A 19,038-nucleotide genomic window follows, 5' to 3' on the forward strand; every position below is an offset into this window, starting at 1 on the left:
ATTTATCTGAGACCATGTTTATAAAATTCATGAATATGGAAATGGGCAGCCATCTCCCAGAATCCCTCACACCAAGAGAACTGGCACTGTCTGCTGTAGGTGAAAACCTCTTCCCTTGAAGGCTCAACAACTTCTACCCAGAAGAAGAAAAGAACAGCATATTCTTTCTCATACACACATACACACACACACACACACACACACACATACACGCACACAGTATCTACCACCAGTCTGTGGTCTTGGAAGCAAAGTTTAATAATTGAATAGCTCAAGCACTAAACTCTTACATATTATTAAGATACTATCCTAATATGTCTCATTTGTCAAAGATGTAAAAGTTTTGATATGACATAAGGGTTTCAATCCCAATAGGAATATTAATGGTAACAATAAAAATAATAGCAACACGGTTTCTGTTGAATGCCTGCCACATGTCAGCAACTGCTTTGATAATTAAAGAATTATATCTTATGTTGATTATAATCCTTATAATGGCTTCCTGGGCGAGAAAGGTTTATTCCTGTTTTACATTTGAGGAGACTAGGGTTCAGAGAGGGTGCAGAAGTGAGTTACACTTTTGCCAACCAGGCCAGAAGATGAAAGCCGCTGGATTGGGAAATACTTGTGTATCAAAAGCACAAAATGAAGTGGCTAGTGTTACTTGTTGGAAAAAAGTTAACTTTGGCAAGCATAAATATAATTCAGTATTTGAGCAATACTTTTAGGAGGGTAACAGAGTGGTTTATGTGAATTCTCCAAAATGCCATCACGAAAATTTTGATAATGAAAATCACCTAAAATTGCTAATTATCTGTCTTAGCCTGTCTAGGGCTACAAAGTACCATATGCTGAGTGGCTCATAAACAATAAAATTTATTTCTCAAGTAGAGGCTGGAAGTCAGAGTGCCAGAATGGTCGAGTTCTGGTGAGGGCTCTTCCAGGTTACTGTCAACTCTTTGCATCCTTAGGTGGTGGCAAGAGGGCTAGAAAGTTATTTGGAGTCTCTTTTATTGTATTTTATTTTTTGGAGACAGTCTCACTCTGTCCTCCAGGCTGGAGTGCAGTGTCACGATCTCAGTTCACTGCAACCTCCACCTCCTGGGTTCAAGCAATTCTCAGGCCTCAGCCTCCTAAGTAGCTGGGATTACAGGTGCCCACCACCACACCTGGCTAATTTTTGTATTTTTAGTAGAGACAGGGTTTTGCCATGTTGGCCAGGCTGGTCTCGAACTCCTGACCCCAGGCGATCCACCTGCCTCGGCCTTCCAAAGTGCTGGGATTACAGGCATGAGACACTGCACCCAGCCTCTGGAGTCTCTTTTATAAGAATACTTACTATTCTCATCCGTGAAGGCTCCACTCTCATGACCTAATCACCTCACAAAGGCCCCACCCCTTAAAACCATCACATTGGGCTTAGGATTTCAACATACAAATTTTGGGTGGACATAAACTTTCCATTGCTAACATTACCCAAATACTATCTATATAGTCATTTCTAAATATACACGTATTTAGAAATTTCTAAATAGCCAGTAAACATACAACTGACTTGGGCTTGATATAACTGTTTTCTTTTTCTTTTATTTTCATTCTACATGACATATTTTGGGTAATTATAAAATAATTAAAATTAGTTGATAAAGTATGGAATTAGAATAAAATAATTTTCTATTACTATCTAAGCCATGAAATGAATTAGGAGCTGCTGTTTTCAGTGAAACATCTTCTAGTTTTTAAAGTGCATTGTCCAATTCCTTTTTATTTTGTGAAGATTTTAAAAACTTTAAAAAAGTCTTCAAATTGTTAGTGCCTTGCATTTCTTTAAATCTTGTGTTTAAACATCATGTGCTGCTAGTTGCTAGTCATTTTCTCTATCCCCTGCCCCAGACCCTCTCTTTCTCAGGAAAGGATATCCAGCGATCCGGATCCCAGTTAGTCAAGGAGATATAAGAGGAAGGCTACGAGGCTTTCTGGGAAACATTTTCTTTTTCCAAGAGAGAAGTGTTCAGAGGGAAAAGGTCCTTTCTCAGTTTGGCTCCCTCTTTGTGTTTTAGATCTGGCCATGTGAGGCTGCCTGGCTTGGACTGTGAGGGCATCTCTCGACAATGAGGTGACAGGCCTGGGGAGGAAAATCCACAGGCGAGAAGGTGGCAGAACGGAGAGATGGTCCTTCATGACTTCTTTGAGTCACCAGGTCCAGATTTCCCGCCAACCTCCAGTCTTCTTGTTCTGTGATCTGTTATCATTATTTACTGCAGAGGCCACTGAGTGGATGCTCTGTTACTTGTGTCTGAAAATCCAGTTCACTAAATTAATCAAAATACGGCACTCTTCTTTTGAAACCTTGCTCCAGAACAAAGTGGAAGGTAATGATGGGGTGCTTTTCAAAGTTCCAGGGAGGTGTCCCTACACAGCAGAGAGCTGTCCAAAGGAATGTAGATGTTGGCTGCGGGGAGATCTGAGTTGCCGGATTCAGTCAGAACAGGTGTCCTCTCCCTTATTTTATCTTAAACATGCATGTCATTTTTGCATGCTACTCTATGCGGTTCTTTCAGCCAGGGAACATTGCTGAGCACCCGCTCACGTGCTGTATTAGCGCAGACTGCAGGGTGCGAGGGGCGGAGGTGAGATGTGCTAGGCCTGAATTCAAGAGGGGGCGCAGCCACAGGCCCCGCGAGGCCGAGGTGGCCTGTTGTAACGACGTCTTAACCGCTGACCTAAGTGGATCCGCTCCCCTCCCGCCGCCGGCTCCCTGCCTGCAGCACAGGATGGCGGCTGGCTCTCCCGAGTGGGCGCAAGTGAGCCACGCTTTGCCCTCCCGGGTGGGCGCAGGTGAGCCACGTTTCACTCTCCCGGGTGGGCGCAGGTGAGCCACGTTTCATTCTCCCGGGTGGGCGCAGGTGAGCCATTGTTTGCTCTCCCGGGTGGGCGCAGGAGAGCCACGCTTTGCTCTTCCAGGTGAGCCGCGGCTCGCTCTCCCAGTGAGGGCCGGTGAGCCACGCTCTATGGGAATCCTTCGAATCTTCATTCAATTTCCATCGCCTCCTTGTATTTATTTGGGAGTACTTTTAAAAATGAAGCCTATGCACAATGATGTAATAAGCGTTTATAGAACACCACTGGTCGGAGCTAGGGCCTAGGTGGTGGTACCCGGGCCCAGGCGCCGCGCCCACGCCCCGCGGCCGAGCGCACGCACGCACGCACTCACGCACGCACGTACGGCGCGAGCCCGAGGGCGACAGCAGCGCGCAGGCGCACGTTGGTCCCCGCGCTTTTCGGAGGCTGCCAGCGTCCCAGACCAGCCGCAGGTGGGACGCGGTGACGGGAGGCGGGGCAGGGGCGCTGCTGACCCCTGTGGAGCATCAGGGATGGGGCGTAGGGGAGAGGCGGGCGGGTGCCTCTGGAATGCTGGGGGGTCGCGGGGCGGGGGCTTCGCGGGAGGCCGTGGGAGGCGGGAGCCAGGCAGTGGCTGTGCCCTTTTGCTTCCGTCTTAGGGGAAGGGTGGCAGACCCGCTAGCCCAGAACCAGACTCATCCAGGATTAGGAAGCTGGGGCCCGGCGTGGACGGCAGGCTTGGGGCCAGGTCTGCGGGCGGCTTCCTTTGGCAGAGCCTGTCCGGGGGCGGGGCCGCTTACCGCAGGCATTTACCGGGCCCAGCGGGGCTCTGGGCGCCCACAGCGGGGGTCAGTCAGCTCCCCTGTGACCCAGGCAAGCTCTTAATCTCTGTGATGAGAAAGAAGGGCTCATACCTTTCAGGGGTCATTGTGAGGAATCAGAAGAAGCAGTATTTTATAGAGTATTTTCTAAGTGCTGAGTCCTCTGTCGAGTGCTTTGCAGAATTAAAATACCTTGTCAGCTCAGTGATGTTGCTGCGCTTCTTTTATAGGTGAAAACCGGCAGAAAGACATTAAGAGATTTTCCTACAGTCACTGCTGGCAGATGATAGAGCCAGGATTTGAACGCAGGCAGCCTGGCTCCAGACCCTGTGCTCTTAACTCCCGTTTTGCATCAAGAATAGAATCCTATGAAAGGCCTGTGCAGTGCTTGGTACTGAGTAGGCACTCCGTCAGTATTTTAGTAGCTATTATTCCAAAGGACACTGTATTCTAGGTACTAAGACAATGTGAATGGAATGGAAAACAATTCCTCCCTGCAGAAGCCAACTATCTAGGAAGACAGATAATGGCATTATTAAAATAATCAGAACATTTGCAAAATAAAGAAGATTGAAATGCAGTTCATATGACAGTGCTAATTAATCATACTTTTTAGATCTAGGAAAGGCATAAAGGTTAAATTGACTTGGAAGTGGTAAACAAGACAATGGTTGTGTCACTGATCAGTGATGGCCAGTTTTTGGTTATCCATATTTGCCATTTAAATGATTGAATTGAAAGGAAGAAGTAAGACTTGGAAGATGAATATTGAAGGAAAGGTGAAGATGGAAAAGAGAAGGGGGTTTATTCTGAGAACAGTGACTAGAACTCTGAGTTATGGTAGAAATTTCAGGATAACAGATGATAAAGTGGAATGAAGCCATGGAGAGGAAGAGAATGATAATACTAATTGTGAAAGTTTGTGTCAAGTGTTTTCCGAGTCATCTTTCTTTCAGTTTCTCATTTCCAGTATTGTATAAATGAGTTTAACATCAAAATGGTATAGTGAAAAAAAGGATGAACTGCTTGACGGAAGAGGTCAGATCTAGTTTTGACTCTAGCTTATTTAGCTTTACAGCTTTAAATAAATTACAGTGTCTTTAAAGCTCTGGATCTTAAGTTTTCTTATTGTTTTTTAAGCAAAGATTTATGAACACCTACTTACAATGTGACAAATGTCTTTGTAAGGCATTATGGGAGATAAAAGCTGCATTAAACCTGGTTGTTGTACTTACAAGTAATTTGGAAGGCAAAATTTCACATACTTGAACCTAAAGTAGGGTTTCTTGGTTTTCATTTAATTAATTGAAATACTGTTAGGAAACAAAAAATTTTTAATAAATTTTTCTTGTGGATTCTATATGTCTAACAATATGATACATCTATAGTTCTGTTTAAAGGTAACAATGTGAGGAAGCTTATGCGAATAACTTGACAGAAGAAATCTAAAGTAAAACATTTTACTAGTAGGCTAGCTTGTTCTTATTTCATTTATTGTAACAGTTTCACTTTTTAATAATTATGTGAAATTAGGAAACAGAGATATTCTAGGGCATTCTCTTTAGGGTGATGAACTTATTCATGAATAAGTTATTAAAACCATTTAAATATGCCATAGTTTAAATTTGTGATCCATGCTGTTCAATCTGTGACCTAGGATAGCAGCATCAAGGAGCATTGTGTACATGCAGAAGTGCACAGTACCTGGAGTGAAACTGCTTGTGTTCGATTTCTGGTACCATTCATAACTGGCTGTGTGATCTCAAGTAAGTTCTTTAAGTCTCTCAGCCTCAGTTTCTACATTTGTGTGATAAGGATAATGATAGTTTTCAGATTATTTTCATAGTCATTACTTGATTTGATTCTTCCAATGGTTCCTCTCACTTTGCAGATAAGAAAACTGAAGAACCAGCTGGGTGCAGTGGCTCACGCCTGTAATCCCAGCACTTGGGAGGCTGAAGCGGGTGGATTACCTGAGGTCAGGAGTTCGAGACCAGCCTGACTAACATGGCGAAACCCCATCTCTACTAAAAATATAAAAATTAGCCAGGGGTGGTGGCGGGTGCCTGTAATCCCAGCTACTTGGGAAGCTGGGGCAGGAGAATCACTTGAACCCGTGAGGTGGAGGTTGCAGTAAGCTGAGATAGCGCCACTGCCCTCCAGCAGCCTGGGTGACAGAGCGAGACACTGTCTCAAAAAAAAATAAAAATAAAATAAAAATAAACCATCAGTGATAGTACAAAGCTCGCTTAAGCTCATTCACCTAGTTTTATAGATCAGACTTAAACCTCTTGTTTATTTTGTTTTTCTTTATGTATCTATAGTTCCATTGTTTTTAAAATTTAAAATTAATTTTAAACCTTATGAATGCTTTCCCTACAGATAAAATTATGTAACTAAAACAATTTAACTCATAAATTATTATTTAATCAAGTCTTTAATTTTGAAGACTTCATATTGATATATCTTGAATACTTGAAATCTATAGTTAACTAGATATTTCTCTTATAACCTGTCCTTATAAATGTACATTATAAATAAAAAGTCCAGTGTCCCTTCCTTCAGATTAGCAGAAATTTTAAAACTATATTTAAAGTATTGTCTTTGTTTTCTTCATACTGATTTTCATTTTTATTGTTTGTTATAGAACCTCTAAAATGCAGACCTCCAGCTCTAGATCTGTGCACCTGAGTGAATGGCAGAAGAATTACTTCACAATTACATCTGGCATATGTACAGGACGGAAGGCAGATGCATACCGTGCACAGATATTACGCATTCAGTATGCATGGGCAAACTCTGAGATTTCCCAGGTCTGTGCTACCAAACTGTTCAAAAAATATGCAGAGAAATATTCTGCAATTATTGATTCTGACAATGTTGAATCTGGCTTGAATAATTATGCAGAAAACATTTTAACTTTGGCAGGATCTCAACAAACAGATAGTGACAAGTGGCAGTCTGGATTGTCAATAAATAATGTTTTCAAAATGAGTAGTGTACAGAAGATGATGCAAGCTGGCAAAAAATTCAAAGACTCCCTGTTGGAACCTGCTCTTACATCAGTGGTAATCCATAAGGAGGCCACTGTCTTTGATCTTCCTAAATTTAGTGTTTGTGGTAGTTCTCAAGAGAGTGACCCATTACCTAACTCAGCTCATGATCGAGATAGGACCCAAGACTTCCCAGAGAGCAAGCCTTTGAAACTCCTTCAGAGTGCCCAGCCACCTATGGTGACTAACACTGCTAGGACTTGTCCTACATTCTCAGCACCTGTAGGTGAGTCAGCTACTGCAAAATTCCATGTCACACCGTTGTTTGGAAATGTCAAAAAGGAAAATCACAGCTCTCCAAAAGAAAACATAGGACTTAATATGTTCTTATCTAACCAGTCTTGTTTTCCTGCTGCCTGTGAAAATCCACAGAGGAAGTCTTTTTATGGTTCTGGCACCATTGATGCACTTTCCAGTCCAATACTGAATAAGGCTTGTAGTAAAACAGAAGATAATGGCCCAAAGGAGGATAGCAGCCTGCCTACATTTAAAACTGCAAAAGAACAATTATGGGTAGATCAGCAAAAAAAGTACCACCAGCCTCAGCGTGCATCAGGGTCTTCATATGGTGGTGTAAAAAAGTCTCTAGGAGCTAGTAGATCCCGAGGGATACTTGGAAAGTTTGTTCCTCCTATACCCAAGCAAGATGGGGGAGAGCAGAATGGAGGAATGCAGTGTAAGCCTTATGGGGCAGGACCTACAGAACCAGCACATCCATTTGATGAGCGTCTGAAGAACTTGGAGCCAAAGATGATCGAACTTATTACGAATGAGATTATGGATCATGGACCTCCAGTAAATTGGGAAGATATTGCAGGAGTAGAATTTGCTAAAGCCACCATAAAGGAAATAGTTGTGTGGCCCATGTTGAGGCCAGACATCTTTACTGGTTTAAGGGGACCCCCTAAAGGAATTTTGCTCTTTGGTCCTCCTGGAACTGGTAAAACTCTAATTGGCAAGTGCATTGCTAGTCAGTCTGGGGCCACATTCTTTAGCATCTCTGCTTCATCCTTAACTTCTAAATGGGTAGGTGAGGGGGAGAAGATGGTCCGTGCATTGTTTGCTGTTGCAAGGTGTCAGCAACCAGCTGTGATATTTATTGACGAAATTGATTCCCTGTTATCTCAACGGGGAGATGGTGAGCATGAATCTTCTAGAAGGATAAAAACAGAATTTTTAGTTCAATTAGATGGAGCAACAACATCTTCTGAAGATCGTATCCTAGTGGTGGGAGCAACAAATCGGCCACAAGAAATTGATGAGGCTGCCCGGAGAAGATTGGTGAAAAGGCTTTATATTCCCCTCCCAGAAGCTTCAGCCAGGAAACAGATAGTAATTAATCTAATGTCCAAAGAGCAGTGTTGCCTCAGTGAAGAAGAAATTGAACAGATTGTACAGCAGTCTGATGCGTTCTCAGGAGCAGACATGACACAGCTTTGCAGAGAGGCTTCTCTTGGTCCTATTCGCAGTTTACAAACTGCTGACATTGCTACCATAACACCGGATCAAGTTCGACCCATAGCTTATATTGATTTTGAAAATGCTTTTAGAACTGTGCGACCTAGTGTTTCTCCAAAAGATTTAGAGCTTTATGAAAACTGGAACAAAACTTTTGGTTGTGGAAAGTAAATGGGATACTTGGAATCAAGGCATCTCTGTAGTACAGTCTTCTTTATTTTTTAGCATAGAAAGTTGGGGATGTGTTAATTGTGTTTTTTAGAATATATTCAAATTCTGTACTTCAAATAATAGCACAGATTTTACATCTGATTGACATAGTGTATGTTAATGTAAGTTTTGCTTTCTAGTGATTACCTGATATGTAAGCCTATTTGAACAAAGTGAGAATGAAATTTTGTTTCTAAGAAGTCTTTCTCTTGAAGCTATATAACATGAAAAGCGAGCTCAAATTTTTTTTAGTTGAAGATTACATATAAAGTTGTGTCTGATTAATATTCATCTTTTATTGAAGAAAATGCCTTCTGATGGCCACATAATTCTTAATGTCCGCTAGTATAATGGTTTACATTTGGACAAAGTATTGCTTAGTGTTATTTAAGTAGATTTAAGATCTCAAAGCTAAAGTGCCAATTTTTACTTTCTTCAGCCAATTTGTTACCTCTTTTATGGTTTTTAATTTTTATCAGGACTAACATTTTCAGAAATAGCAAGGTGTGATCTAGTATTAGAGAGATATTCACAGAACTGAAAGGTTAATTAAGAATGTTGGTTATTTTCAGGGGAGCGTGTGATAGTTAACATTAATATTTTATTTGACACTACAGCCTGTAATACTGCTCTCTTTCAAAAATAAGTGTTTTCAGATTTTTATAACAGACCCATTTTGTTTTATGAAACATGTTCATTACAGAAACATGAGAAAATAGAGATAAGTAAAAAGAATAAAAGTCACTGTTATCCTACCACTTTGTGGGACACACTATTAATATTTAAGCATAGATTCTTCCAGATGTTTTGTTTTATACAGCAGTAGGATTGTATAATGTATTCTCTCTTGTAGCCTGCTCTTCAAAGCGTATCTTCACTTTCCATGTTAACATAAATGTCATTTTATGATTGTCTAGGATTCCATGGATGGATGGACTATAATTGAGTCATCTGGTAGAGCGCATATAGGACAGGACGCTAGGTTGTTTATCTTTTGTTTGTTGTAAAGGAACTATGTGGGATGCATTTGGTGATCTTTTTAAAAAATGTATAAATTTCTTGAGTAATTCTTGGATTAAAGAATATGCCCTTTTTAAAGCTTTTGGCTTGCATTCTAAATTGTCCTCTTGAAAAAGTAGTTCCTGTGTAAAACTCCATCTGCACTGAATCAGAGCTATGGCAGCATTGGGCAGTAGGCAGTTTTGGTATTTGTTGGCATTCTTTTTGCATTTATTCAAAAAACTGAAGGTACTGAAAGTAGAGCAATGAACAACACAAATATCCTTGGTTTCATGGAGGTTACATTTAGTTCTAATGTTTTCTCTTGTGAACAGTGCAATTTGAAATGACAAATTGAAACACTTTTAGTTGTTGAATTTAGACAGTTTGTGTATATAGTTTAAATTTTTATTCTTGGTTTGCCTTCTGTTTTTATGTTAAAAGATTGTTGTTGCAATTTTTAGTTTTTCCCTTTGTAATATGTGATTGTCTTTCATTAGAATTCATTTTTTGTTTTGTTTTGGTTATTTTGAGACAGTCTCACTGTGTTGCCTAGGCTGGAGTGCAGTGGTGTGATCTCAGCTCCCTGCAACCTCTGCCTCCTGGGTTCCAGTGATTCTTGTGCCTCAGTCTCCCTCGTAGCTGAGACCACAGGTGTGCACCACCACACCCAGCTAATTTTTGTATTTTTAATCGAGATGGGGTTTCACCATGTTACCCAGGCTGCTCTCGAACTCCTGGCCTCAAACGATCCACCTACCTCAGCCTCCCGAAGTGTTGGGATTACAGGCGTGAGCCACCACACCTGGCCTTTTTTATTAGAATTTGGACGTTAAACTTGTCTTCAGTTCTTAGTTATATCTTTTAACATCCTAAAACATTCCACAATATTCATTACTGTCTTTATCCCTTTCTATATAAACAGCACTATAACCTTGGTTTCTTTGGTATTGATGTCAAGGAATTCTCTAGTTTTTCTTTCTTGGTATTTAATTGCAGATCACTCCCACCTTCTTGGGTCTTAAAATTACTGTAGCTATTTAGATTTATCAGCATTTGCCCTCTAGCTGTTATTGTTTTATTTAGCTCTGAAATTTGGTCTTAATATTTATTATCAGTTTTTTTTAGTTACAGCTTCTGCCAGCCCTGACTTTAAGCTCCCTTGATCACCAGCCACAGGGCCACTTCTTTCTATGGAGTTTAGAAATTGTGACAAGGAGAGAAAGTCTAGTTGGTTTAGCTCATCTTGGATTAAGCAGAGCCCATGTCTCTGGTTAGCTCAAGAAATGGTCTTTCCTGAATTAAGGTCTACTCTGTTAAATAAGAATCTAAACCTGAAGGGAATAGTCAGGATATTTTAAAGCTGGAAAGAAAATTTGAGCTGGGGAGTCAACTGTTGTTTCTACGTTATACCACAGAGAAGCATTCTTTGTCTCAACACTTTGTGATTTTGAGTGTTTGAAGCAGTTGGATAGGAAGCTTACTGAAACTTTAAGATTTCTTACTCTCGCCACATGCAATTGTCTTCATTGAATATAATAATCTTGGATTAAATTCTCTTGAGTGTGGCACTGCCCTGTCTTTAGCTATTGTTTCAGAAACATGAATGCTAGCCTGATATTTAATGTCTTCAAAAATTACATTCCCTTAGTAGAAATACACATTTTACTAAGCATGTCACTTGGTTATGGTATTAATGCTTAACAATTTTGATATGAATATGGTAATTCTAATTTATGATTTCAGGCCTTCTTAAATCTTTTTGTTATACATCTAATAATATATGATCCTTTTGATATGTATTCATTCTGTGGTAAATTTCTAATTTTTCTGAAATTTTAACTCATTTTCTTAATTCTAAAATATCTCTCAGGTGTGCCTTTCATATTGACAAGCTGGTCTTGATGGAATCATAGTCTAAAGATCATGGGCTGTGGAGCCAAATAGACCTGTTGAATTCTGGCTCTGTCATTTACTGGTGACTGTTGGTTACTTAGTTATTCAATCTCAATTCTAAAGTGAGAATAGTTTATACCTGTCTTGTTGGAGAGTGAGGATTAAATAGTAAAATACAGATTTAAAAGGCCTGGCTCATGTTTTATGATTGTGCATCTTCTTTGAATCTGCCTTGATTTTGCTCTTGTTGCTGTGAACGATCTTTTCAGCTATTTTGTGTGGTTGTCCTAGCTCATTCTGCTTAGTGTTTGTGGTATTTGCATCATATTATTATAGATCATATGCCATCTATCTTTAGTTTTGTGGAAAAATTCTAATTTCAAAGAAATATCTCTTAGTTATGTTTCTCCTTTTCTACACTTTAGAACTTTTTTAAAGGTCTGTCCCAGATTATTATTTTTCTCTACTCATGCTTATATGTTATTTATTGGTCTCCACTGTTACTCCGCAGTGTTTTTTTAAAGGACACTTTACAGCCTACCTTTAGAGATCTGATTAAAAGAAAGGATTCTACCAAGGTCCATGGCAAAAGGACAGGTTGGATAAAGATAACATCTTTTAACTTCCTTCTTATATTCCTAGTTCTTGACCTCAGTTCGGGAGTTGGTGGTGAGGGAGCACATTTTAAACAGTTTAAGCAGGTGGGGCCATCTTGAAGGTTTGCCCCAGCAGCCTGGGTGAATGGAGGGAGTCTTGGGAGAGTAGATAAGATGCAGTCACCACTTTTAACTCTTGCCCTTAAAAAATACTTTTACAACACGGCTTATAATGGAAAGAGCATTAAAATGGACGTTAGAAAACTGCCAGTGATTCTAACCTTAGAGAGCTTGTACAGACTCCCTAAGATCTGTTTTTTTAGTGATAAAAGGAAATTGTACTGGACAATCCTTAATAACACATCCAGATTTCTGTTATCACTTACCAAAAATTTATGAATTTGAGAATTGCTTACACAATATCAGGTGCTGGGTACTGGGAGGTACAAAACAAAGTATAGTCAGGTAAGGGCTAACTTTATTACTAATTTGGCTCATTATAAAAACAACGGGAAAACATGAAGAGAGGGCTTTATTAAGGAGTTAAGTCAGCATAATGGACCACTTAATATATAATAAACCACTTAAAGGAAAAAGAAAAATTAGGAAGTCCACATAAGGTGGCGTTTTATAAAGGCAACATGCTGTGGTTAAGGACACTTGGGCCATTGGTGTTTTGTGACAGCTGGGCTCAGGCATCTCAACAAGCAGCAGTGTGCCTGCTGACCAACAGGGCCTGCCACAGCCAGTGAAGCACAACTATTAGAGCTCTCTCAATCCATTTCTGCTCAGAAATGTAGAGATGGCGGGGAAAACGTAGCTAAGTCCCAGGTTCCTTGGATATGGCCAGGGCAAGCACTCCCATACTACAACAACCTGTGCAGTCAGTGAGTCCAGAGCAGAGGCCTTGTCTCCTCCTTTGCTCACCTTCACTCACTGCCCTGGACTGTCAGGGCCCGGTTCTCATCCCCATGTGTGATGAAGCCATGCAGTCCTAGAGAGGGAGCCATCAGCGCTTGGTAGTCCCATGCTTTAGTGTCAGAGTTGCACCTTACCTTTGTATCCAAGAAATGCATGCAGCTCAACTTTCCCTTAAAAGGCTTCTAGGAAAAAACTACCCCAGCATTTTTTTCCCCCAGAAGAATATGTTAGCTTAATAATAAAAGGTATAGTAACAAACTTTCCATTTAAAATAGTGGCCTAAGCCACAAATTTACCTTTCCTGCCCGTATGTGCAAAATTTTCATTGAAATGAAAAAATACACACTAAGAATAAATCCAATGTGATGTTGGAAAAGAGAGAAGGTTACCATTTTCAAATATGACAGGTGTTTCTGGAGGTCACAAGGCAAATGGTACTGGGTTGTTGGAATCCCTGAGCTAAATAATGGCTGTGAAAACGCCAGCTGAGATTGGTTATCTCAGCAGTGCCTGGGCTGTACCCCTAGCTTAGGCAGCAAAATAGGCTGTGGGCCAGTGGTCTGGTGTCTGAAAGGATTGCCAAGACAAGCCTTGCAGAGCTCATGCCCCACTGTTCTTGTGGAGCCACTGGGAAGTGGAGTTCCCTAAATCAGGGGGAGTCATTTACAGTCGCCTGGCTTTTGTGGGCCCTGCAGCCTGAGAAGTGAGTAAGGATGGCAGGTACTTGGTTGCCACGTTAGACAGAATCACAAGTATTTGATGAAGCAGTGGAACTTCTTTATGTAACTAACTCCTGTCTTGGTAACTTTTTACCTACTTCAACATTTTTTTAAGGGTCAACCCACACTTCCTACAGTTTCTCTATATCCTTGCCACTGACACATGCAGGCTTACGCTGAGACATAGAGGAGGTCATGCTCACGCTACGGTTAACACATCTCTATCCACAGCTGGGCAATATGAAAGACAAATGCTAAGGAAGCTTTCCCCTGTCAGCATACTGATCACTTTTAAAGTATAACTTAACATTACTTCCCCTTGTAAAAATCCTCCAATAGATTCCCATCTAAATGAAAATAAAATCCAGATTCCTTCCTAGAGCCAAATATCGTTTCTCTTCACACTCCTTTCTTACTTTGCTTCATCCCACTGGATCTTAAGGTGCAACAAACATGTTTCTCATATAGGAAGTGTGGTAGGCAGAATTCTGAAGATGTTCCTCCAAGAGACCCATCCCCTGCTTATTCAGTCAAATCTAGGCACTGCTGGGAAGGGACTTTGCAGAGGTAATGCGGTTACAGACCTGCAGATAGGGAGGTTATCTTGAATTATTTGTGTAGGGCCAATCTAATTTCATAAGTCCTTAAAAGCAGAGAATGTTCTTTGGCTGGTTAGAGAAGAGGAGGGCTGAAGAGGCAGAAGAAAGATGTGGCAGAGAGGACGTCCAAGATTCTGAGCATGAGAAGAATTTTCTCCGAAGTTGCAGCTCTGTGAATTAGGAGCCCATGCGCAAAGGCTGGAGAGAAGTCTCTAGGAGCTGACAGGAGCCTCCAGACAATAGCCAACAAAAACCAGAGGTGTCCTACAACTGCATAGAAGGGAATTCTGACAGCAACCTAAATAAGCCAGGAAGCCTCACCCAGAGATTCCAGATGAGAATCCAGGCCGGCTGACACTTTGATTTCAGTCTTATGGGACCCAGAGCAGAGAAACTGGCAGAGACTTCTAGACTTCTGATGTACAGAACTGTGGGGTCATAACTGTGTATGGTTCTAAACTGCTAAGTTTATGGTAGTTTGTTACAGCAGCAGTGTGGGGTAGGGAACATTACACTGTTCTTTGAGTGTGGGAAGCTCTTCCTTACAGCTGCTTCTTCAAGTTAGTAAAATATAATTTCTCCATCAAGGCCTTCTTTGACCACTGGGGAGATAGCCTCCACTAACTTCCAACACATGCATGCCATCACTATCATATTATCCTACATTTTTTATTGGTAACTGTTACTAACTGAAAATACTTATGCTTACTGTCTTTGTCTCTAATCCTATTTCACACCCATTAGAAAGTTCTTTACAGCTAGGGATTTTATGTGCACTTCACAACCACGCAAGATTCATGAGATTTCTGAAAAACCCAACATGAGAGGCACCCAGAGAAGAAGCAGAGTGATTCCTATCAAAGAAAACCATTGATTCAGGAGACTGAGTAGAGCTTTAGAAAGTCTTGATCCCGGAAGACATGGTAGCCACCAAATTAAAATAGGCAGCTATTGTATTAGTATATTGTTACATAACAATATCACCACAAACTTAGTGACTTTAAACAACACACATTAATGACCTTGTAGTTTCTTTCAGGCTTAGCTGGGTCCTCTGCTTCAGGGACCCACAGGGCTGCAATGAAGGTGTTGGTCAGGGCTGTAGTCTCATCTGAGGCTTGTTGGGGAAGGATCCACTTCTCAGCTCACGTGGTGGTTGGGCAACATTCAGTTTCTTACAGATGGCTGGACAGAGGGCCTTAGTTCTTGCCATCTGTTGGCTGGAGGTTGCCCTTAGTTCCTTGCCATGTAGGCATTCCAGTGTGGCTGCTTGCTTCCTCAAAGCTGGCAGGGGAGAGAGCCTTTCCAGTAGCACAGATGTTACTATCTTCTGTAATGTAATCACACAGGCAACACTTTGTCATCTTTGCTGTATTCTGTAGGGTGAGAGCAAGACACAGGTCCTTCCCACTCTTAGGGAAGGGTATTAAAAATGACAACTACCAGGAGGTAGGGATCATGGATCCTGCTTCAGAATCTATCACAGCTGTGAAATAAAGGCCCAGGAAACAGAAGAATTCTAATGGTCAAAATAAAAATCTTAGTGGAAGAACTGAATTTTTTAAAATGGAAAGGGCTGAAACAAGATAGTTAAAAGGAAGAATAAGCTGTGGAATTATTTTACAATCTTCAGCAGACAGAGCTAGAGTGAGGAGTTAAGTAGTATGACAGATTCCAGGAAACTAATATCCATATAATGGGGAATCTATAGAAAGTAAAAAGGAGAGAGGTAGATGATAATTGCATTATTAAGAGCAGATAATTCTTCTGAGTGAAATACATAGTTCATATCAAAAGCATCTACTGAGAGTGTGGTGTTATATGTAGGTTTTTCATCCAGGGTTCTTTGGCTCATAACTCCCACAGCCCTTATACAGTCTTGTTATAATGTTGGATGTGTTAGGCCTCAGGTAGGCCTCTGGTGTTCTGCCCTCCTTCCACTCTAATATTCTCCCACCTTTCTGATTGTGGGTCTTAAGACTCATAAAATTCCAAGAGGACAGGGTTCAGAGAGCTTCCCAATAGCTGAACATGTGGAGGTTCCGGGAGAGTGGTGTGCCCAGGGAGGGCAAGGAAGCTCCAAGCCTCTTCCCCTATACCTCGCCGTAGCATTTCTTCGTCTGTATTTTTTCCAGTATAGAGCAATAAACTGGTGAACTGTTTCCCTGAGTTGTATGAGCTGCTCCTGCAAATTTATTGAACCCAAAGAAAGGGTCATGGGAACCTTGAAGCTGGTTGGTCAGAAGTTCTGAAGGCCTGGACTTGGCGACTGGTGTGGAGGGGCAGTCTTGGGGACTGACCCCTCAGCCTGTGGGATCTGACACCATCGCTAGGTAAATAGTGTTGGAATTGAATTAGAGGACATGCAGCTGGAGTCTGCTGATGGGTGTATGGGGAAAAAACCCACATTTGATCACAGAAGTCTTCTGTGTTGATGATTGTTGTGTGAGAGTAAAGGAAAAGTGCGGTTAGAGGGAGTTTTCTCTAAACAGTGTTAAGAATTGGGGATGGACTGAGACATACCTTCGTAAAGTCTCTGGGGAAAGAGAGCAAGAGAGCACAACCAAACAGGCAATCTATAAAAGACTAAGAATCAGAGTGTCAACTAAAGTGTCAGATAACATTAAATGCTGGAAAGTAACGGGGCTGAGTGCAGTGGCTCACGCCTGTAATCCCAACACTTTGGGAGGCCAAGGCGAGAGGATCACTAAAGGCCAGGAGTTTGAGACCAGCCTGGGCAACATAGTGAGACACCAATCTCTACCAAAAAAAAAAAAAAAAAAAAATTAGCTGAGTATGGTGGCATATGCTTGTAATCCCAGAGACTCGGGAGGCTGAGGTAAGAGAATCACTTGAGCCTGAGCCTGGGAGTTCAAGGCTGCAGTGAGTCATGATTGCACCACTGCATTCCAGCCTGGGTGACAGAGTGAGACCCTGTCTCTAAAAAGAAAATAATAATAATAAAACAGTGCTCACAAAGTTCTGGGGACAAATAATTTTGAGATTAGAATTGTAGATCTAAGATGTCAAATGGGCGACTACAGTAAATTCTTGTTTAGATACAGTGGACCCCAAATTATTATATATTCTTTCTGGGGAAGAAAGAGGAAAAGGCCCCTGAAGGATGCCTTAGGCAAATGAGAAATGAATCAGGATAAGGAAGTCAGCAAGAGGGAAGCTATAGTACATGCCAAGCCACCGTGGGCAAAGGAACCAGCAAACCCTGTGACTAAGTCTAAATAATTTTTGACAATGTAGTTGCACAGTTTAATACAACTGTTAAAATGAATTCTTGAAATAAAAACATAACATTAAAAAAATCCAAAACTAAAATTCCAGAAGATTTCAACAAACAGGGATAAAAGATAAGAAAAATAAAGCAGCTACTCACATTTTATTGTGTTATGTTTTGTTTGAGGGAGTTTGGCATATATTCGGGTAAGTCTTGATGTTGAGAGAAAGTATGTAGGTTCAGGCTTAGGACCGGGGCATTGAGGCTGACAGGTGGGGCCCATGGCAGGCACAAGGTGTTTGAAATGAAGCCTGTGGGGTGGGTTGGGGTGGGTCAGGCTCTGGCCACATAACAGCAAGGCAGAAGGCAGTCAGAAGGCCATGGGGTGAGGACATTGCAGGGAACCCTACTCAAGCCATGTGCTTTATCCACAATATTTTTTAAATTTATGTATTTATTTTTATTTTTATTTATTTATTTTTTGAGACAGAGTCTCACTCTGTTGCCCAGGCTGAAGTGCAGTGGTGCGATATCGGCTCACTGCAAGCTCCGCCTCCCGGGTTCACGCCATTCTCCTGCCTGTCTCCCAAGTAGTTGGGACTGCAGGTGCCCGCCACCAAGCCTGGCTATTTTTTTGTATTTTTAGCAGAGATGGGGTTTCACCGTGTTAGCCAGGATGGTCTCGATCTCCTGACCTCATCATCCGCCCGCCTCGGCCTCCCAAAGTGCTGGGATTACAGGCGTGAGCCACTGTGCCCGGCCTATTTTTTTATTTTTAAAGTATTTTTATGTGGAATACTTCATGAATTTGCATGTCACCCTTGCTCAGATGCCATGCTAATCTTCTCTGTATCATTCCAATTTATGTACTGCCAAAATGAGCACATCCACTAATCTTTTAGAACGGTGAATAAGCAAACAGTAAGATCACATTTTTTCCTAAAAGGATGACATTGTCAGGAGGCTTGGATATTACTCTTCATAGAGGACAACAATAACAATAAGAAGTCAGGATTTTAGAGTAATATATCTATGGAGCACAGGAGAAGTTTAGTGTAATTTATCAACTACAAGGGCTCTGAGTAGTTAGAAAACAGGAATAATAGGGTACAAAAACAAAGTAAATCCAGACTCAGAAATTCAGCCACTGCTCCCATTACTGAGCCCTATCATGAAGTTGGAACATATGATAATAACTAAATTGAAAAAAGGCAGCTACCATTTTGCCATGAAAATGACTTCAGTAGACATTTGTCGCATTAAAGAGAGGATACTCTCTCCTGTTTTCAGCAAATTACTGCTGAAATCCTTTGGACTGAATTAAACTAGGCAGACCTGGAACTGTCACAGGTGTTGTCAAGACAATTATTGGAACGCCAAGAAAATGATAATTAACATATTACCTCTGAATAATGAGAACCACATATGAAATTTTAAACCTTCTGGTAGCCACATTAAAATAGTAAAAGGAACCAGGTGAAATTAATATCCTATTTCAACATGTAATCAATATAAGAATTGTTTATGAGATACTTTATAAAATTTTTCTTCTTCATATTGAGTCTTTGAAATCCGGTGTATATTTTGCATTTAAAGCACATCTCAGTTCCACCTCACCATAGTTCAAGCGCTCAGACAGTCTCATGAGACCAGAGGCCGCCACGTTGGACAGGGCAGATCTAGACCAGTATAA

At 41.1% G+C, this 19,038-nt stretch overlaps 1 protein-coding gene and 1 pseudogene across 7 annotated transcripts; one reads left to right on the forward strand and one right to left on the reverse strand.

Moving 5' to 3' along the window:
- The first annotated feature begins 242 nt into the window (after positions 1-242).
- On the forward strand, positions 243-9,481 carry FIGNL1 (fidgetin like 1). Of its 7 annotated transcripts, XM_054495465.2 has the most exons (5): positions 3,237-3,314; positions 5,320-5,428; positions 5,554-5,640; positions 6,310-6,475; positions 6,591-9,481. In XM_054495465.2, exon 5 carries the CDS (start codon positions 6,653-6,655, stop codon positions 8,342-8,344), a length of 1,692 nt encoding a protein of 563 aa, XP_054351440.1. In that variant the 5' UTR covers positions 3,237-3,314; positions 5,320-5,428; positions 5,554-5,640; positions 6,310-6,475; positions 6,591-6,652; the 3' UTR covers positions 8,345-9,481. The 7 variants fall into 7 exon arrangements, with proteins under 7 accessions (XP_054351437.1, XP_054351440.1, XP_054351441.1 ...); XM_054495462.2 differs by having other exon boundaries at positions 243-3,314; positions 6,310-9,481; XM_054495466.2 differs by lacking the exon at positions 5,554-5,640.
- Positions 9,482-18,129: 8,648 nt separating this feature from the next.
- LOC129041765 (U6 spliceosomal RNA) lies at positions 18,130-18,230 on the reverse strand (annotated as a pseudogene).
- Between the last annotated feature and the right edge of the window lie 808 nt (positions 18,231-19,038).

This window comes from Pongo pygmaeus, chromosome 6 (assembly GCF_028885625.2).
Source record: "Pongo pygmaeus isolate AG05252 chromosome 6, NHGRI_mPonPyg2-v2.0_pri, whole genome shotgun sequence".
NCBI lineage: Eukaryota > Metazoa > Chordata > Mammalia > Primates > Hominidae > Pongo > Pongo pygmaeus.